The following is a 19,654-nucleotide window of genomic DNA, read 5'->3' on the forward strand; positions in this document are numbered from 1 at the left end:
ACAATTTTGTTCTTTACTATAGTTTCAACCAATTTGCCCAGTACTGAAGGCAGGCCTACTGGCCTGTAATTGCCGAGGTCTCCTCTGGAGCCCTTTTTAAAAATTGGCATCACATTAGCTATCCTCCAGTCATTTGGTACAGAGCTGATTTAAATGATAGGTTACAGACGACAGTTAGTAGTCCTGAAATTTCACATTTGAGTTCCTTCAGAACTCTTGGGAGAATGCTATCTGGTCCTGGTGACTTATTACTGTTTAGTTGATCAAATTGTTCTAAAACCTTCCCTAATGACACCTCAGTTTCCAACAATTCCTCAGATTTGTTATCCAAAAAGAATGGCTCAAGTTTGGAAATCTCCCTCACACCCTCAACCATGAAGACCGATATAAAGAATTCATTTAGTTTCTCTGCAATGACCTTATCGTCCTTGAGTGCTCCTTTATCATGTAAATCATCCAGTGGGCACACTGGTTGTTAAGTAGGCTTCCTGCTTCTGATGTACTTACAAATTTTTTTTGCTATTACTTTTTGAGTCTTTGAATTCTTTTTAGGCCTTGTAGTGGGCTGGCGTGGCTCCCCTCCTCCCCGGAGAGGGTCGAGCCCTGGCAGAGGCCAGAGTGGGCAGAGCTACAGAGCTCTGAGCCCGCCCCTCAAAGAGTCAGACAGCGACCCGGAACTATAAAAGCCGGCCCTCAGAGCTCAGTCAGGCCCCAGCGGTCGGAGAGAGCAGACGTCCCTCCGGGAGCTCGAAACCGGGAGATGCCAGCGACCCAGAGGAGCCACCCGGACTGGCCGGAGCTTCCCCGCGCTTGCTACCAGGAGGAGCTGCTGGAGCTTCCCCGCGCCTGCTGCTACCCGGAGGAGCTGCTGCCGCTACCGTGGCCCGAGTATCCCGAGGAGCTCCCGGACCTACCACCAGCCCCAGTCGTGATGAGCCTATGCCCCTGGACCCCACTGAGGCCGATGTTAGGACCCAGGTAGGTCCCGAGGGGGAGTACGGAAGCAGCCCTGGGGGCAGCCGACCCCAGTCAGACTGTGGAATTGCCAGAGCCCATGTCAGTGTGTTGCGGCCAGGATCCCCACTGACTGACCAGCGGAGTGACAGCTGCTCTTGGGGCCCCGGGCTGGGACGCAGTGGAGTGGGAGGGCCTGCGTCCCTCCTGCCACCCCACTCCGGGGTGGCAGACTCCCCCCTCTTCCTGGCCTGAGGAGGCCGATAACTGTTGTTACTGATTCAGCATTTGCTGCCCTCCCTGACCAAGGGCTGGGCCTTTAAACTGCTACTGTTGCTCAGCCCTGACCCAGGCCTGAGCTTACTGATTCTGTGCTGCTATCTGTCCTGACATAGGAACCGGCGCCTTGCGGTTGTTATGGCTCAGCCCTGCCGGAGGGCCTGAGCCCCTCGCCCGTCGGATGGACAAGTACCGCAAGGACTGCCGGGCTAACTTCCTGGGCCAACCGGAGCAGAGTGGGCCAGAGTGGCTCCCCTCCTCCCCGGAGACAGTCGAGCCCCGGTGCCACCTCGTTTACAGGCCTCCCTAATTATATTTTTACACTTCATTTGCCAGAGTTTATGCTCCTCACTATTTTTCTCATTAGGATTTAATCTCCACTTTTTAAAGGATACCTTTAAAAATTAGCTAAAGGTTAAGGATTTCTCCAGTGGTATAAGTAATGAGTTTGTTTATTATGAATAAATGAGCACCACAGACTGCATACATATTGATTTGGAGAAGGGCTTCTTAATCTAGGGATCATAACTTCAGCATGTCGGGGGTCCTCCTGGTCACCTTGCCTCTTCCCCCATTGGTAAATGGGAAGGGTCCCATGTTCTGTGGGTGTGAGATATGTTTGACTTCCCCATGGAAACGCTGCCCAGCAGAATGACAGGAAGAGGAGGAATTAACTCTGCAGCAAGGGAAGATAAATCTCCAGTCCTATTGCCTCTGATTTTCATTCCAACTCAAGGAACTGGCTCAGTAGCTCATGAGCAGTCTCTATTTATTCACAGATGTGATGTGGGCAGTAGCAGTGCAAGCTTCTGGGTGCACAGTGGATAGAAGTGGATCCAAATTTTATATCTAGAGCCATGCAAATCTGTGGATATTCACTTTATATCTGTGGACCATTTTTGTGGATCACGGTTTGGATCCGGATATAAATTTTGTATCTGTGCAGGGCTCTACATGGATCCTAATATCCTAATTTTACAGATGGGGAAACAAAGAGAGAAAGGTTGGGTGATGTGACTAGGCCCTGGAAACTCCTCAGTGTAAACTGGCAGGGGGTACACCATCCTGTGTGTCAGGCCTGATCTGAGTTACTTATTGCCCCAACACACTGTTAGCATGATATTCATTTACAAGGTGTCTTGTAATATACCATTTGAAAACTACTAACATGCTGGTCATTAATATCACAGAACCATGTAACAGTGTGTGAGAAATTATGGATACTCGCTGATATGTTTTGTAGTCTGTAAACAAACAGAAGACATACCAGGTTTTCCAACATTAGAACTGGGTCAGCCCAAAGGTCCATCTAGCTCAGTGTCCTGTCTTCCGACAGTGGTCAGTGCCAGTACTTCAGAGGGAATGAACTAGAACAGGTAATCATAAGTGATCAGTCCTCTGTTGACCATTCCTATGTGTGTGCATTTGTCCAACCAGTTTGAGAGTGGAAGACAATGAAAAATAAAGTAAGATAAACAAAGCCATCAAGCTAGCAAATAGCTGGAGGAAGAATGACTGCTTTAAAATCATGATGAGTGGTGCAGTATGCACCCCAGGAAACCTTCCTGGCTCTTGAAATGGAGACTGTGAACATTGGTGTAATATAAGGGAGGCAAAGAGACATTCAAGTCATCCATCTCCCAAGGGAACAAAGAAACCAGCACTGTGAGGGCTGGATCCTGGTTACAACAACCTGTCATGCTGGAGATTGCTAACAACTTGATGCAAGTAAGAAACTGTTAAGCAAAGCTATATCTTGATAGAAACTAGAAAGCATGTTTTTTGTTTTGTTTGTAGCCCTTCCATATCTTTCACTCAAAATCACTTAAATCTATGTTCTTTGTTAATAAAAATTCTTTATAATATTATTATTCTGTTTTACTACGAATCCTCACAGTGCTGTGTATTAAGGTGGAGAATAAAACCCTAGCTGAGCTAACAAGCTGTTGTGTGTACTGGCTCTTTGGTGGCAGCAAACTTGGTGCTACTCTGTGAGTATCCAGTAAGAGGAACCGGACACTGCAAGGGAGACCGTTTTGAGGAGCCTCAGGAACAGAAGGGCTGTTGCAGTCACCCTGCAAGGAAGAACTGGGCTGGTGGAAGGCAGGGCGAGGCCATTTGCGCTGGGAATAGGTTGCTGGTGTCAGGGCTCTGAGCTAAAGCTGCACAGCACAGAGGCAGCCAGGGTGACAGGGCAGGCAGTGATACAACCCTTACTGCTCTGGGTGAACCCCCAAAGTGTCACAGAGGAAGTCGGAACTGGAACTGGAATGCATGAAGTCTTTCTTCCAGCCCCATACTTAGTCCACAGACAATGCTGGGCCCTCATAAATTGTGGCTACAAACCATGCTAACTGCTTAGCAGAGGAGCCAGCTTAATGGGGAGGAAGCTTGCAGTGGCCTGGCCCCACTCGCCCTTCAGTTATCATTGGTGATCTGGGTGTCACTGCTACTGTCATAAACAGATAAGAAAAGTTAATAGCACAGAAGTACTTTATATCTCTTTGCCTGGAAGGGGTTAACAAGAACAGTGAGCCTGGCTGTCACTTGACCAGAGGACCAGTCAGAGGACAGGATACTTTCAAATCTTGAGGGAGGGAAGTTTTTGTGCTGTGCTGTTAGTTTTGGTGGTTGTTCACTCTGGGGACTCAGAGGGACCAGACGTGCAATCAGGTTTCTCTCCAATCTCCCTGATACAGGTTCTTATAAGTTCAAAATAGTGAGTACTAGGTAGATAAAGCGAGTTAGGCTTATGTTTGTTTTCTTTATTTGCAAATGTGTATTTGGTTGGAAGAAATTCAAATGTGTATTTGGCTGAAAGGAGTTCAAACTGGTATTTTGCTGAAAAGATTTTAATTTGTACTTGTATACTTAGGCTGGGAGGGTGTTCCCAGTGTCTATAGCTGAAAGACCCTGTACCTATTCCATTTTTTTTAAATTTACAAAGATAATTTTTACTGTTTTTCTTTCTTTAATTAAAAGTTTTTCTTGTTTAAGAACCTGATTGTTTTTTTTTTTATTCTGGTGAGACCCCAGGGGATGGGGTCTGGATTCACCAGGGAATTGGTGGGGAGAAAGGAGGGAAGAGGGAGAGAGAGGCTGATTTCTCTCTGTGCCAGGATTACTTTCTCTCAGGAAGAGTCTGGGAGGAGGAAAGAGAAGGAGAGAGGAAGGTGAATTGTCCTCTCTGTTTTGTGATTCAAGGAGTTTGAATCACACAGTGATCTTCCAGGGTAACCCAGGGAGGGGAAGCCTGGGAGAGGCAACGGTGAGGGAAAGGGTTTACTTTCCTGGTGTTAAGATCCAGAGGGTCTGGGTCTTGGGGGTCCCCGGGCAAGGTTTTGTGGAGACCAGAGTGTACCAGGCACTGGAATTCCTGGTTGGTGGCAGTGCTACAGGTTCTAAGCTGGTAATTGAGCTTAGAGGAATTCATGCTGGTACCCCATCTTTTGGACGCTAAGGTTCAGAGTGGGGAATTATACCATGACAGCTACCCACAGCTGTGAATCAGCCCTGCGGTTCTTCAAAAATCAAGGGACTTTTGGCAATATGTTTCATGGGTCCCACTGGCCACCCTGGACATTCTGAAGATCACAGGATATTCACAAAGATTCACAGACAAACTTTCCTAACAATGAGTTTGTTTCCGAGGCTGTGCCCATAGGCAATGACTACAGACTGTCTTCTGTTGGTATGGAAGCTTGGAACATCCCTGCCATTTCTAGGGCCCTAGAACCTTGGGGTGAAAGAAGTTGATTTCATAGCCTTTGCAGGCCTCAAAGGCTGCCTCTACTCAGAGCTGAACGGCATTTTAAGATGTTTGTTGCCAACTCATTTTTGTTACTGAAATCCAGCTTTATGGACAGCGTCATTAATGTTGGCACTACAAACTATTCTGAAGGGGTGGGAAGAAATGCTCTTTCTGCTTGGAAAAGCCATCTGGAGGGTTCATTGTACACAGTTATTCCTGATGAGTGATGTGTGAGCCACGCCAGCCTGATCTCAGCTCCTTGCAATGACTTAGCTTTAGTCAGCAAGCTGGTGGGGGGAGTGAGACACCCCTAAATGGCAGGGCTCACTTTCAGAAGTGACAGCTTCCTGAAGCAAATTACTGCGATCTGAAACTGGGGACTTCAGCTCCCCCATTGTAATAAATGTTATACATATGCGAGGTGGAATCTCATGGTGGCATGGAATCTTTTCCCTTCCTGAGGCAGTCACGGCAGACTGCTACAAATGTGCTGACTGTCCCGTAGGAAACATGGGAAGACCTGCCTTCTGCCTAGTACGCTTAGACTGTATGAAACAAGTGACTGAGGTGTAACATGCCACACATTTTAAAGAATTTCCACTATAATCCCAGAATGAAGAGAGCTGATGCATGCTGAGCAAAAGCCTGATCCCTTTGATCTCAATGGACTTTGGATTTGGACCCTATAAACCAGCTCTCGTCATCTGAAACAGATCAGACAGTCATGCTTAGGTATGTTTAAGTGGGCTCTTCCTGTGATGGAGGGGTGGTGATCTTTGCAAAGCTGTCACGCTGAATGATGTCTGTGTGGCTTGAGGTCTGTACTTCTGTATGTAGAGGATTTTTTTATTGTCTGTTTGAAGGATAATGTTTGAAAGACGCAGGGATTAGGCTATTGGACAGAGGAAGGGTGATGTCAGAAAGATGGAGTTGTATCTGTGGAAACCATAAATAAAAAAGAAATTGTGCTTTAGCAGGAAGTACATGAACCACTTCTACTCATCCCTGTTTACAGAATATCTTTAAAGCAGCTTAGCACTATTACATTGCTTTCACCTGAACACAGCTATGCCTAACAACCTGCTGAAAGCATCCTCCTGTTGTTTGCACAGAACATAAACTAAAGCCTGAGAGCAATCCCCACCTCCTGAAAATACAATGGTACATTCCTTAGATTGAGAGTCCCAAGTGAATCAGTGGCTGTGCATTTAATTCTGGTCCCATCTTGCATGGCTGTAGGTATCATTCAGCATCCTTGCCGTTGGTTGGTTTTCAGAGACAGGTGTCTGATTCTTAAAACAACCTTCTTGTCCATCCCTCCTGCACAGACAATCAGTGGCTCTGTGCAGGAGAAGCAAGTGATAATAGAAGTGCTGCAGCTGACACCCAGAGAATGGATGGTGTCAGTAGCAACAGGACAATGTCGTACAGTAGATGGAGTTATGACAGGTATTGTATGTCTTAATTTTTTTACCTTGCTTCTTTCTGGTATTGATAAGCAAGGCAAAGCAAATAGAAACTGAATCTGAGATCTCCTATTACTGCCTTTAAAATCTGAATGATACTTTAGGAATACAGGTCTTCTAATTATATAGGCATGACTTTTTCTGTTAGACTCGATGTTGCTTTGAAAATTAAAATGTTTGTTTCATTTATCTATTCTCGCAGAAAGCGAGTTTTTTTCCACCAGGGCAGCACAAGATAATTATTTTATTATTCAATGTGAGGAGAATTGTTAGCTATTTCCATACAGATATTTCCTGGACTTTTTCAGCAAACACTTTGATCATTAGTTTGAAATACAATGAGGAATGAGACAATTGTTCATACAGACCTATGACAAGAGGCATTTGCTTGTCGGTTTCAGTTCAGAGTTGATACCTGGAAATTAAATAACTTAAAATGCTGGAGCCTAAGATGTTCAGATTTTCAGGACTTCAGGTTTTGTGGTTGTGGTAAAATAGTGATACTTTCAGACAAGAAATCTGAAAAATTCTGTGACAAATGTGCAACATAGAGCTGGAAAATGCTGGTTTAGGTGACCCAATGAAGCCGTTATAAATGCTTAGACTGTATTTTGTGTCAAGATGCAACTATTTACACTTTTATTCCTCCACCTCATAATGTGTAATGGCAAAATTTTGTCCCATTAATTTGCTTTTCATGTGGCTACAAGGTAACATGCACAACTAGAATTGAGCACGATTCATGATTATGGCTTGATAGATTTTTTTTTAAGGCTTCGCTTTAAATAAAATACCCCCATACTTATCAAAACAATTTAAAAATCTGTAAATTGTACACTTGGGACTGGATTTATGTGCTAATAGGGCTGTCACCACAGTCAGTCAGTGTGACAAAAACAAGCATCAGAAATAATCCTTGAAAGGTTTATGAACTGAAAAAATAATGCTTTGAATGGCACCCACTTTGCCTGTGTGTGTAAGGTTACATGGTTTATATACACACACACACACACACACGGAGTGTACTTCTTAACTTTGTGACTGAAAATCCTATATACATCACTAGAAAATGTATGAATATCATTTTATACGTGTGTCACAATCTATTTCAGATCATGTGGAGGAGAGTGGGAATGTGTGTATATAGGTATATTTATGCAAACACGCATACAAAAAGATGTTATACAACATGCTGTGTTTGTACGCATGTAATCCTGTCCCCCCTACAGAGAGCAGACACCTTGTCTCTTATGCCATGTCCTAAGTAAAAGCGTCACAACACCATGATATATTTGAGTCTATTCCATGTATGCCAAGTTTTGCAGATGTTATACCTTAATCTCATAGTATATGTAACAGAAATTTCAAGAGAATTAGTCTTAGATGTGTTTTCTTTGTGGCAGTGCTTGCTTTAACCATGTTTACTGCTTTAGAGTTGGTTATCCAGTTCACTGTGACAGAAATGAAAACTGAAAAGTCTTTATTGCTAATTATTAGCTTTGCATTCAGTATGTGTGCTATACTCATTTCTGTTTGACTTCTTTGCTCTCTGCATTATATTTTTGGGAAGAAATGCAATATTTCCATGTCTCACTTGCCTTCAGTTGCACAGCTTCCAGATTGTTATGAAAAATTTCAGAAAATAAGGTATATGAGCCAATGCCTGTATAATTTATTCTCTCCCAGTTGCTAATGCTGGAAGGTTGAGGAACGAATTGTTGCTTTTTCAGCTGTTTCTCCCTGCTGAAAAAATGGTGCACAGTTGTTTTTGTACATTGAAACCATCTTCTTACATCTATCTACAAGAAGATGCCCCATATAATTATAACAAAGATTGCTCCTCTCTAATATCAGAAACCTCATTGTGCTATTTGTATTTGAGGCACTGTACATGATCCATTTTTGCTGATCTCATTGAATGCAAAAAACTGCTGTCAGGAGGAGATAACTTATTTCTGTTAGCATAAAAACACCTCAGGGAATAAGCAGGTTCTATTCATGTTAATATAGTATCCTTTGTTCCTGTGGCTATTTGGGTTTGCCTCTTTGTTACATTTATACAAATGACCAACCAGGCTGGAAGTAAATGCTCAAGATAGGTCTGTGGAGTTTCCCTCTTACAAGTGAGAAATGCACCAAATGTAAGTATACAGTGTGTTCCAAATGTACTCTTCTTATAGAGTCTCTTCCCCCATCTCCCTCATTTTTACATCAATCTTACATTTCCTTCAGTTGTGCTTCCTGGAATTTCTACCTCAAGCATTCAAAAATCATGAGTCAGGTCCCCAAAAAGCAAGACTGTCTTAAAGGTCATTACACTTAAAAACCACCAGAGGTACTTTTTATTTGCCTTTAGAACATTTAGGGTGCAGTTAGGTCATATTGTCAAGCTTGTCTCTGCAACCAAGGGAGCTAGAAGTTTCTTTAAAAAATAAAAACAAAGCTGAGATTCTCCTCTAGTCACTTGCCGACAGGAACTTTAAGAAACAAACTAAATATGCGAGACTCGTGATGAAATCATGAGAGTTGGACACCCTGGTGTAAGAGGAAGTTAAAGTTCTACTAGTCCTGGTAACAAACTTCTAATTTATTCCTACTCTAGGGAGGCAGCATGACCTTGGGCAAGTTACCGTACAGTTCTCTGCCTCAGTTTCCCCACCTGTAAAATGGAGAAACTGGTCTCATGTGTAAAGAAATAGCACTATACACCCATTAGGTATTTTTATTGCTCCTTCCAAAAATATCAAAGTAAAATAAACACCACAATATTTCAGAAAGGAGGGGAAAGAGAAGACACCTGCTGCTGAAGTGCTTGCAATTATCATGAAACATTATGACTGGCTGTCATGGTAACTTCACTCCCAGGATAAATGGACCACAGTACCTTAAAAATATAAAGGCACTTTTAAAAAACAAGCACATGCAGCAAATCTTACGTGACTGGCTCTATGTCTTCACTATTCTGTAAGAAACATTTTACGGTAAATTTGTATGCGTCTAGTGATCTTAGCAGAGTCAAGCCAGAAACTCCTGAGTTTCACTGCTCCAGTACCTGAGCAAGGTACATTAAAGGTAGCTTGGGTATGTCTATATGAACTGTCTGCACACTCTGAGACTTCACTGTAAACATTCTCTCTTTTCTCCATGGAATAACAATAATACTTATCTTCCTCCTAAGGGCATTAGGAAGATGAATTAATGTTTGTGGAGCTCTGTAGGTGATAGTTATTGTGACATTTCTCATTCTTTTTACTCTGGATTTCGCTATGCTCTGTGCTCTTTTATATTTTATTTTAAATTAGCAAGCTTAAAGAGCTATTTCAGAGGGAGAAGAAGAAAGGTCTTCAGAAGTAGTATAAGAGCAATGATCAACCTTAACAGGTTTCCTTCCCATGTCTACTTAACGATAGGGGTTTTCCTCATGTCACATGCAATAGCTTTGTAGATAGGGGACTCCTTTTGAAGTTAGCAGTGTGCATGTGATTTCAGAGAGCTTTTAGGATATATATATATATATATATATATATATATATATATATATATATATATATATATATATATATATATATATATATATAAAATATGTCCCGACTAGAATGTTTGAGATAGGAGATTCCCAGTAGTAGTGAGGTTGACAGCAGTAAGGCAGGGGCAGACATATTGGTCTCCCCAAATGATATAGTTTGAGATTAGAATGCAATTCTCAGCTCTGCCATTGACTAGGTGAGTGACCTCACACAGGGCACTTCTCCTTTGTGTCTCAGTTTCCCTATATGCAAAACAAGGATTATAATACTTACTCTCCTCACAGGGGTGGTGTTGGGATGAGTTAAATCGGCACAGTACTTTAAACAATCAATGCTGAGTATTGCTATTACTACATTTAAATATCCCCATTTGTTTTCAATTGGGGATAGATAACAGTAAGTATTTTGATCATCAAAAGCTGCTGCACATACTTTAATCGTGGGACAATGTAATTCTTATTGTGTGTATTCATGGATTTTTATCTGCAAACTTTAGTCAGATTTTTCAAATGTAGTCCCTGGAATTACAATTTACAAACTCCTTACCCAGTACTTCGAAGAATTACTCTATAGAAACAATACTGCTAATTCCAGTGTGTGCCCTATGGATGAAAACATAGAGAGGGAAAATCTAATGGTGGCAAGAGACCATCTGGCACAAATCCCTCTTTGACCACCATGTTAAGCAGGTAAAGAAAAGAGCCTTGGCTCTTCTCAAAGTAGGGAATAGTGGAGGACAGCACAGGTGTGACAAGGAGTGTATGTCAACTAAGAGAAGGTCATAAATGAATAAATATACAATAGCCATATCTCCCAACTTTTCCTCCTTTAGGAAGGATAATGTCATTTTAGTAGTAAATCTGTCTTTGTTCCACATCCATCTTGTGGTAACCTCTCATTACTGAACATTAACTTTGTAATGCCAAGATATAGACCAGAGTGGATAAAAATTGATTGGAAACAAGATTAAAAAAATTAAATTGGATTTTTAAATGTAAATACATTTTTCATTTTTAAAATAAACTTGTTTAAAATTGAAACAATAAACTATTTGTGTTAAGGCCTAAAATCATTTAATTTAAATAAAAAATATTATGCAGCACATGTTTGCTGATGAAGTTTTAAAGGAAGTCAAACCACTGTACTGATCCAAGTCACAGATTAAGCACCTGGATCCAAAGTTTGTTGAGGTGCTAAACCATATTTTGACAGCAATAGCATGTATTTTCTTCTTTTCAGTTTATTCAACTAGTTCATTCAAAGATAAGAAACTGATTTGAAATTGGGAAAAAAAGGAAAGATTATTTTCCTCTTACATTCTAGGAATAAAAATGAGGTTTGAGAGGATGAGATCTACTAGTTCTAAAATCTTGAAGGACATAGTGACTAGAAACAATCAGTTCATTAACTACAAATAATAGTTACTTTTATTATTTATTTGTATTATTGTAGCACCTGAGAGCCTCATCATGGCCAGGATATACTACTTCTGTTTTTTAATAATCAATTTTAAATGCAAAACATGGTTTATTAAATTTTTTTTTGTTATTGTATACAGAACATTTAAGGTAATTTCATTTAACTAATACAAACAATTATAAAAAAGCAGGTTCAGTGCATTTTTAATTAAATTCCAATTTTCATTTAAAGAGAGCTTGATATAAATACTAAGCAAAAATTAACAATCTAGTAATTAAAAAATTTATCCAACACTCCATAGCATTAAAAATGTAAATATTAAGAATTTGAATAAATGTATATTAAGCTATATAATACCTTAAATAAATATATCCTCCTAGTCAGCCAAAAATTCCACGTTTAGTATAATGGCTATATTTAGTTGCAAGTCAACGTATTAGTGGTTACCAACCAGTGAGAATCAACCTTTCTTTTGGAAAATAACGAGTGTGCAAATGCAAAACAACATTAAAATGGATACTTTTAATCAAGGTTTCTGCTTACTGATTTAAATCCTGGTTAAAACTGGTGATTTAAATTGCTGTAATTGAAATCAATCCACCCTGTTATAGACTGTGGTTTTTGCTGAAATAAATTAATCCCAGATTGTCTAAAGTTTCTTGTACTAATTGTTTAATCTCATTCAATTCAGATGTTGTCCCAAATCATTGTACTAGATGGTGTGTGTGTGTGTGAGAGAGAGAGAGAGAGAGAGAGAGAGAGAGAGTACTTGATTCGGGAAAGAAAGTTGTAGCATCGCGAGTATACGATATCGAAGACATTTTTCTCCATGGATCTTTCTTTAATTTACAGACTGTAAAAGGCCGAATGCTGCAGTATTTGGAAATCTAAAACAGATGCATATCAATGGAGGTCTGGGTTCAAAATATGCAGTTCCCATAAGGACTGCAGCAATTAATTTAAAGAGGCATTCCAAGTACTTACGTATTAGCTATCAACTTTTGAGCACATTAAAAAGAAGAGAGAAGAAACCATAACACCAAGCTAGCAGTCATCTGCACTGGTTACTGAAAATATAAAAGCTTTACCTGTTTACAGGTTTATACCTGTTCACTGCGATCTGCAAATAAAAAAACTATGAAGGAATCAGTCAACTGCTCAGAAATAAAGCACAACTCCATTTGTGATGATACACAAACTATTTTAAACAAATAAAAAAAAGTGTCCATGTTTCTAGGAACTTGGAGGAGAGTTTGGCATTTCTGAAGTGGGCTGATTACTTGTTAAGAGAGAAGGAAGTACAGTCGTACCCACAGGACACCACTTCTTAGAATGATTTACTCACAATATGTACTGAGTTCTGATTCTCCCTGAACTAGGCTGTCAGCCTGTTTCCCAAGCGCACACATTTCTGGTGCATAGAAAAACCCTGGTCCCAGCTCAAAGCCAAACCTATTCCACCATCATCTCTCCTTCAGTTCTCCATGCTGAGCATGCTTTTGGCTAGGACTATCTTTGGTTCTAAATAATTTTGCTTCCCTCTCCTTGCCAATCTGTTTAGGATTGTCTTTCTAATAGAAGATCAGATTTTCCCTCCATCACTGACGTGATGTGGTTCTTTCCTCTGCAAAAGGTCACCCCTGAAACCAATAGGACTAATTACACACAGTAAGGCCTTAATATGTACACTGGTTTAAATAAGTCAGTTTTAAAATCTAGTTAAATTGGGGCAAGCCTCTGTTGTAGACTCCAATTGGTTTTACCTTTTGATTATATCAAATCTGTTTAAATCCATATGTTAATTTACCAATGCAAGCTAAATCAATATAAGCAAGGGCTAAACTGCTTCATGTATGTATATATTTGGGGACTGCGCTCTTTTAACTAGACAGAGTTTGAAATCGATTTAGTTAAACTGATGCATTTTTCCATTAGACAAGGCCCAAGTTACCACTAGTTGTGGTAAAAACAGTGGTGAAAGAAGGAGCCATTTCATTAGATTACACTTTGAAAGAGTCTTCTCCTTTTTGCCACAAAAGGTGGACCAGTGTTGATCTGTGAATGTGGTTAACTCCAACGCGGTCAGGACTCACTTAACTTCTCCCAGTGGCCTTTGTTTAACTCTTTAATGGAACATTTACTATTCATTCAGTAATGCATTTCTTTAATAGCCCCCTGCCACATCAATATTTTATTTATGCATTTTCATTTAAAACAATACAAAATATACCGGTCCAAGGCCCTAGGTGCCCTGACACAACATTAACAATGTAATAAATACAGTGAATTCCTAGCAGCGTTAAAGGAATCAACTCAACAGCAACTCAGCCAGCCAGACAAATACAGGGTATGTCTACACAGCAATTTTTAGCCTCTCAGCCCAAGCCCTGCAAGCCCGAGTCAACTGACCCAGGCTCTGAGACTAGGTGCTGCAGAATGTTTGTTGCAAAGTATATGTGCCCATGGAAATGCCTTTTGCCCTTCATTGCTGTGGGAAGCAAATCTTCAGCCCTCTCAAAAAAACCTGATTGAACAGGTGTCTTTTGCAGCTTGTTCAGAAAGTCACCAGATTTGGGATATTTTGTATGTGGGGGGAGTAGGGAGTTCCTGAAGCCCTTGCAGAGATTGTCCTGAAAGCAGCCCTCTTTTATAATGAGGGGGATCCAGCTAATGTACCCCTGCTGATGGCAGCAATGTTGGTATGGCCTGGGAAGTGAGACAATTCCTCGCATAGGGCTTTATAGGTCATAACTAACCATCAAATTCAAAGACTACCAATATTGCTGCATGGGAAAACATTTTTCCAGGCTTTACTTTATATTTTCTTGCTGTCCTTTCAGGAAAGAAATACAGATATATATGTCAGTTGGTTATTAAAAATTAATAAGATATTAATAATTGGAGATATACTTATCTCCTAGAACTTGAAGGGACCTTGAAAGGTCATTGAGTCCATCCCCCTGCCTTCACTAGCAGCACCAAGTACTGATTTTTGCCTCAGATCCCTAAGTGGCCGCCTCAAGGATTGAGCTCATAACCCTGAGTTTAGCAGACTAATGCTCAAACCACTGAGCTATCCCTCCCCCCAATGCTGGGTTAGCAGAGTCAAGAAATTGTTACAGAAACATGTTTGTAGTGATGCTTCACAGTTCCATCAATTAATTCAAGGAAGGTGGCAGTTTAGCAGTTTTCCCCTTCCTTGGCATTTAAAAACCAAGTTTCTAGGTAAACCTCTTTCCCTCTTCTGTCTGTGAAACTCTGCCATGCTGGGTCAGCTATTTGAATCGTAGCATTTTGGAATGAGTTAACTGGTTTAGGAGAGTCGTGTCACTTCCACCAACTGGTGATTGTGATTTGTGCTGCAACTAAGAAACAGGTAATCAGTCCTTTGTATCTCTTATAAAGCACTGATTTTTTTTGGAAAATTAAACAAAAACACTGATGGATTATCTGAACTCCCCAACCTCTTTCCAAAATGTCTTAATTTTTGGACAAGTTCTCTGTGATGGGGTTCGACTCACCACCGCTGGCGCCCCATGCCGGTCACTCTGGGAATTAACTCTCGACCGCTCCGAGGCGTCCTCGCAGCCTGGTAGCTTGCCCATTGTCTCTGTGCTGCTGCCCTGGGACTCACATTGCTCCCTGCTTGGCGGCATTCCCTTCAGGACAGTCTTCATCCACTTCAGGACACTGCCCTCCAGCAGTGCCCACTGTTCTGGTCTCACCCCCTTCCAGGTGGAGTTGTTAACAGCCATCCTTCTGTTTGCCTCTGCCTTGGTGGCCAACCACAACCCTAGAGTCTATGTCAGCCCCTCTCCTCGGTGGCCAGGGGCAAAGAAAGGGGGGGAAAGTGGGGAACCCAGTTCCACCCAGTACTCTGGGTCCCGACCCAGGGACCCTCTAGCAGCAGCCTCTCTCTGTCCTTCTCTCCTCTCTTGTCTGCTTTGTTTCACTGGGCCACTTCCCCTTTGGCTCTATGCACTTTTTCAACCCCTTCTAGCAAGGACTGCAGCCTGGCAGGTATCTGGGCCGGACCTCTGCTCTGCTCCCCCACAAGCCTGCCCAGCACTGCTCTGTCCAAGGTGCTGCTCTCCCTCGCTAGTCAAAGGCCTGGTCTACACTACGTGTTTAAACTGATTTTAGCAGCGTTAAACCGATTTAACGCTGTACCCGTCACACTACGAGGCCCTTTATATCGATATAAAGGGCTCTTTAAATCGGTTTCTGTACTCCTCCCCAATGAGAGGAGTAGTGCTAAAATCGGTATTACCATATCAGATTAGGGTTAGTGTGGCCGCAAATTGACGGTATTGGCCTCCGGGCGGTATCCCACGGTGCACCACTGTGACTACTCTGGACAGCAATCTCAACTCGGATGCAGTGGCCAGGTAAACAGGAAAAGCCCCGTGAAATTTTGATTTTCATTTCGTGTTTGTCCAGCGTGGAGCTCTGATCAGCACGGGTGGCAATGCACCCCCAAATCCAAAAAGAGCTCCAGCATGGACCGTACGGGAGATACTGGATCTGATCTCTGTATGGGGAAACTAATCTGTTCTATAAGAGCTCCGTTACAGAAGACGAAATGCCAAAGCATTTGAAAAAAAATCTACAGGCTACACAGTGCTGTGTGACAAGCGTAACGGGAAGCCAGAGACTCAAATGGATGCTCATGGAGGGAGGAAGGGAGGACTGAGGACTCCAGCTATCCCACAGTCCCCAGCAGTCTCCGAAAAGTATTTGCATTCTTGGCTGAGCTACCAATGCCTGTAGGTTCAAACACATTGTCCGGCGTGGTTCAGGGAATAGTTCGTCAATGTACCTCCTCCCCCCACCACGTGAAAGAAAAGGCAAAAAAATCGTTTCTTGACTTTTTTTAATGTCACCCTATGTCTACTGAATGCTGCTGGTAGACGTGATGCTGTGGCAGTAAAGAGCAGTATCCGCTCCTCTTCCCTCCCCGGTGGCAGACAGTACAACATGCTTGATAACTGCTGAATACCCCTGGTTGGCCTCAGGGGCTCCTGGGTAAAAATAGGAATGATTCCTGGCCATTTCCAGTAGATGGGACAGAACGGCTGGTAACTGTCCTCATCATAGCAACTGGGGGCTGAGCTCCATCAGCCCCCTCCCTTTCCTGTGTAAAGAAAAGATTCTGTACTGCCTGTACTATCATAGCAGCAGCATGCTGGGCTCCTCTCCTCTGCACTGCTTAATGTCCTGCCTGGACTGTCATAGCACCGGGAGGCTGCCTCCCTCTCATTTTATCTCACTAACAAGTCACTGTTTATTATTCCTGCATTCTTTATAACTTCATGACACAAATGGGGGGGGACACTGCCACGGTAGCCCAGGAAGGTTGGAGGAGTAGGGAGGGAGAGGGTTGTTGCAGGGGCACCACCCATGAATGGCATGTAGCTTATCATTTCTGTGGGATCTGACACGGAGCAGCTGTGCTCTGTGATACACTGGTTCTCTAGTACACTTGCCCCATATTCTAGGCAGGACTGACTCTATTTTTAGGAACGTTAAAGGAGGAATTGACTCGGGGAGTCATTCCCAGTTTTGCTTTTGCGCCACTGGCCGATCTCAGCCAGGAGCACCCATGATAGCAGCAGACAGCACAGAAGGACAGATAACCGTCATCTCATTGCCAAATTACACTGGCAGCAGATGGTACAGAACAACTGGTAACCATCTCTGCTATCATGCAAAAGCAAATGAATGTTGCTGTGTAGCACTGGAGTATTGCCTCTGTCTGTGGCACCCAGTACACATACGGTGACTGAAAAAAAAAAAAGCTGAACAGGCGTCTGCCAGGACAATCCAGGGAAAAAGGGCGTGAAATGATTGTCTGCCATTGCTTTCCTGGAGGAAGGAATGACTGACGATATTTACCCAGAACCACTCACGACAATGATTTTTGCCCCATCAGTCACTGGGCTCTCAACCCAGAATTCTAAGGGGTGGGGGAAACTGCAGGAACTATGGGATAGCTACGGAATAGCTACCCACAGTGCAACGCTCCGGAAATCGACGCTAGCCTCGGACCTTGGACGCACACCGCCGAATTAATGTGCTTAGTGTGGCCACGTGCACTCGACTTTATACAATCTGTTTTATAAAACCGGTTTATGTAAAATCGGAATTATCCCATAGTGTAGATGTACCCAAGGAGTGACTGACTTCTCCTCTGCCAGGTAGACTTTATATAGGACGTAGCCCAACTCTGATTGGCTGCCTGTTTCCCTGCCCTGATTGGCTCTCCCCAGGCCTTGGCTGATTGACTGCTGATCTGCACAGTCTCTAGGACCTGGTTCAGCCCTTCTTCTCGGGGTGGGGCACCGCCCCACCACATCCTCCATATGTGACAAAATCTGCATGTTTCATTACAATTTGGGATTTAAACTTAATGCTTTTTAAGTACACTTTAGAAACTGAAAGTTCACTCTACCAAAAACATTTTCAGCATCTAAAAATAGAAATAGATTAGTCAGGTTGATGAAATTGGTTGAATCATCTGTCCCCCTTCCTCCCAAAAAAAATCTGGTCTAGAACTCTGTGAATGTAGTCTGCTAACTGCCTATTTAACACAAAACCTATTTTAGCTCTGAAAATATATCTACACAGTATTTTTCAGTCTATTTGATAAGACTGAAGCATGAAGCTTAGTGTTTTTTGATTTAACAAAGAGATCACTACTGGATAAGTTTCTTCCAAGTTTTGATATTGCTACTATTTGGGCTTCACTCCAGGTATTGAGGATCTCTTACTCTTTCCACTTCTCATTAAAGATCTCTGCCAGTTGTGCTCTGAACTCTGGGGGAATCCATCCAGGCTTGAAGATTTACTGTGTTAAATGATTTAATGATCTCTGTAACTTCATCAGGTGTAAATGCTCCTGGTCTATCTGATCTGTTTTAGGGAGCTTTGCATTAATTCTATAATCTTTTATTTGTTTGGGATGTGCTGGCATAAAGCCTCCAGTAGAAATTTGTAAATGCCTCACGTATATCCTTTGGACTTGCAAATGATGATGATTAATGATTTGGTTTCTTCCAGACTGGAGTTCTGTTTTTTATTATCTTGTATATATTTTAGTCCATTAGCAAGTAGCCTATCACTTTTGTTGCTTTTTTCATAATACTGTTGTTGTTCTGTAAATCTGATTGCCTTTTCAGTTTATAGCAGGTTTGATTTACTTCTAGCTTCAATTAGTCTCTTGTACATGCTCTGGGATTATTTTGTCTGATGTAGCTTTAAGTCTTTCTACTTCTCTCAAGAGGTTCTTCTTTTCTAACCTTGATATCATAGGATTGATCACTTAATAAGTTACTCCTGGGTTCCAGAGAGTGCTCTTTTAAACCTGGCATGCGTTATGTTTTCTGAAGTATAATTTCTTCTCTAATTTATGGATTCTCTCCTGAGCACGTAAGAGAGGAATGTTTAATCTCCATATGTTTGTTTTAGTTGTGCCCTCAGTTTCAATTGAGAAGCCAGACGGCGCATAATCAGACCAGCACATACATCCTTGTTTAGCCAGAATAGTGTTATGAAACATTGATTTGGAAATTAATAGCGTATCAGTTTGTGTATGTATATGCTGTGGAATTGAATAAAAGGAATAATCTTTCATTTTCAGTGAAGCATCTTCAGGAGTCACATACACATCATGTGTACTTACTAGTAGTTTTAGCTCCTTGCCTGACTGTTTCTCTAGCTGTTTTGGTGTCTGATCTGCCTACCTTTAGGATCAGGGCACAGCTATGACCCTATCCACTGTTACAATGTCTTCTTCTCCAAATTCTTCCAAGAGTCAGGGGACTTTTTTTTTTTTTTTTGGAAAAGAGCAATTGACCTCTGCTGCTGAGGGATAGATGTTTCCTAAAGTTAGTATTTTTTCCAATTGCTCCTTTAATCAACAAGCATTTACCATCTCAGCCTATGATTATTATTATGAATAATAGTGTTTACGGTTGTGGTGCCTAAGGGCCAGCCAAGAACGGGTCTCCACTCTTCTAGGTACTGTACAAATATAGACTTTGTCTACTCTTAAAAGTTTGGTTAACATAGCTATGGTGGTCAGGGTGTGAGGAACTACCCACCACCCACACACTCTTGCAGGAACGCCATCTCCTCAAATAAAGTTAGCTACATGAATCCAAAGCCCCCTTCCATCAATACAGCTGCATCTACTTTGGGGGTTATGCTGGCAGAGTTATGTTGATCAGAGCTGTGGGTTTTTTCCAGATCCCTGACCA

The 19,654-nt window shown here is 42.0% G+C and overlaps 2 protein-coding genes across 5 annotated transcripts in view; both read left to right on the forward strand.

The window, feature by feature from the left end:
- Positions 1 to 19,654, forward strand: part of LOC127051789 (uncharacterized) — a 434,435-nt gene that overhangs the window by 380,514 nt on the left and 34,267 nt on the right. The gene's annotated exons all lie outside the window — the stretch shown is intronic.
- Positions 6,298 to 19,654, forward strand: part of TUB (TUB bipartite transcription factor) — a 278,494-nt gene continuing 265,137 nt past the window's right edge. For all 4 annotated transcript variants that reach the window (XM_050954555.1, XM_050954558.1, XM_050954556.1 and 1 more), the window contains exon 1: positions 6,298 to 6,433. In XM_050954555.1, the coding sequence (XP_050810512.1) occupies positions 6,378 to 6,433 (56 nt within the window). In that variant the 5' untranslated portion in view covers positions 6,298 to 6,377. The remainder of the gene's footprint in view (positions 6,434 to 19,654) is intronic.

This window comes from Gopherus flavomarginatus, chromosome 5 (assembly GCF_025201925.1).
Source record: "Gopherus flavomarginatus isolate rGopFla2 chromosome 5, rGopFla2.mat.asm, whole genome shotgun sequence".
In the NCBI taxonomy this organism is placed as follows: Eukaryota; Metazoa; Chordata; order Testudines; family Testudinidae; genus Gopherus; species Gopherus flavomarginatus.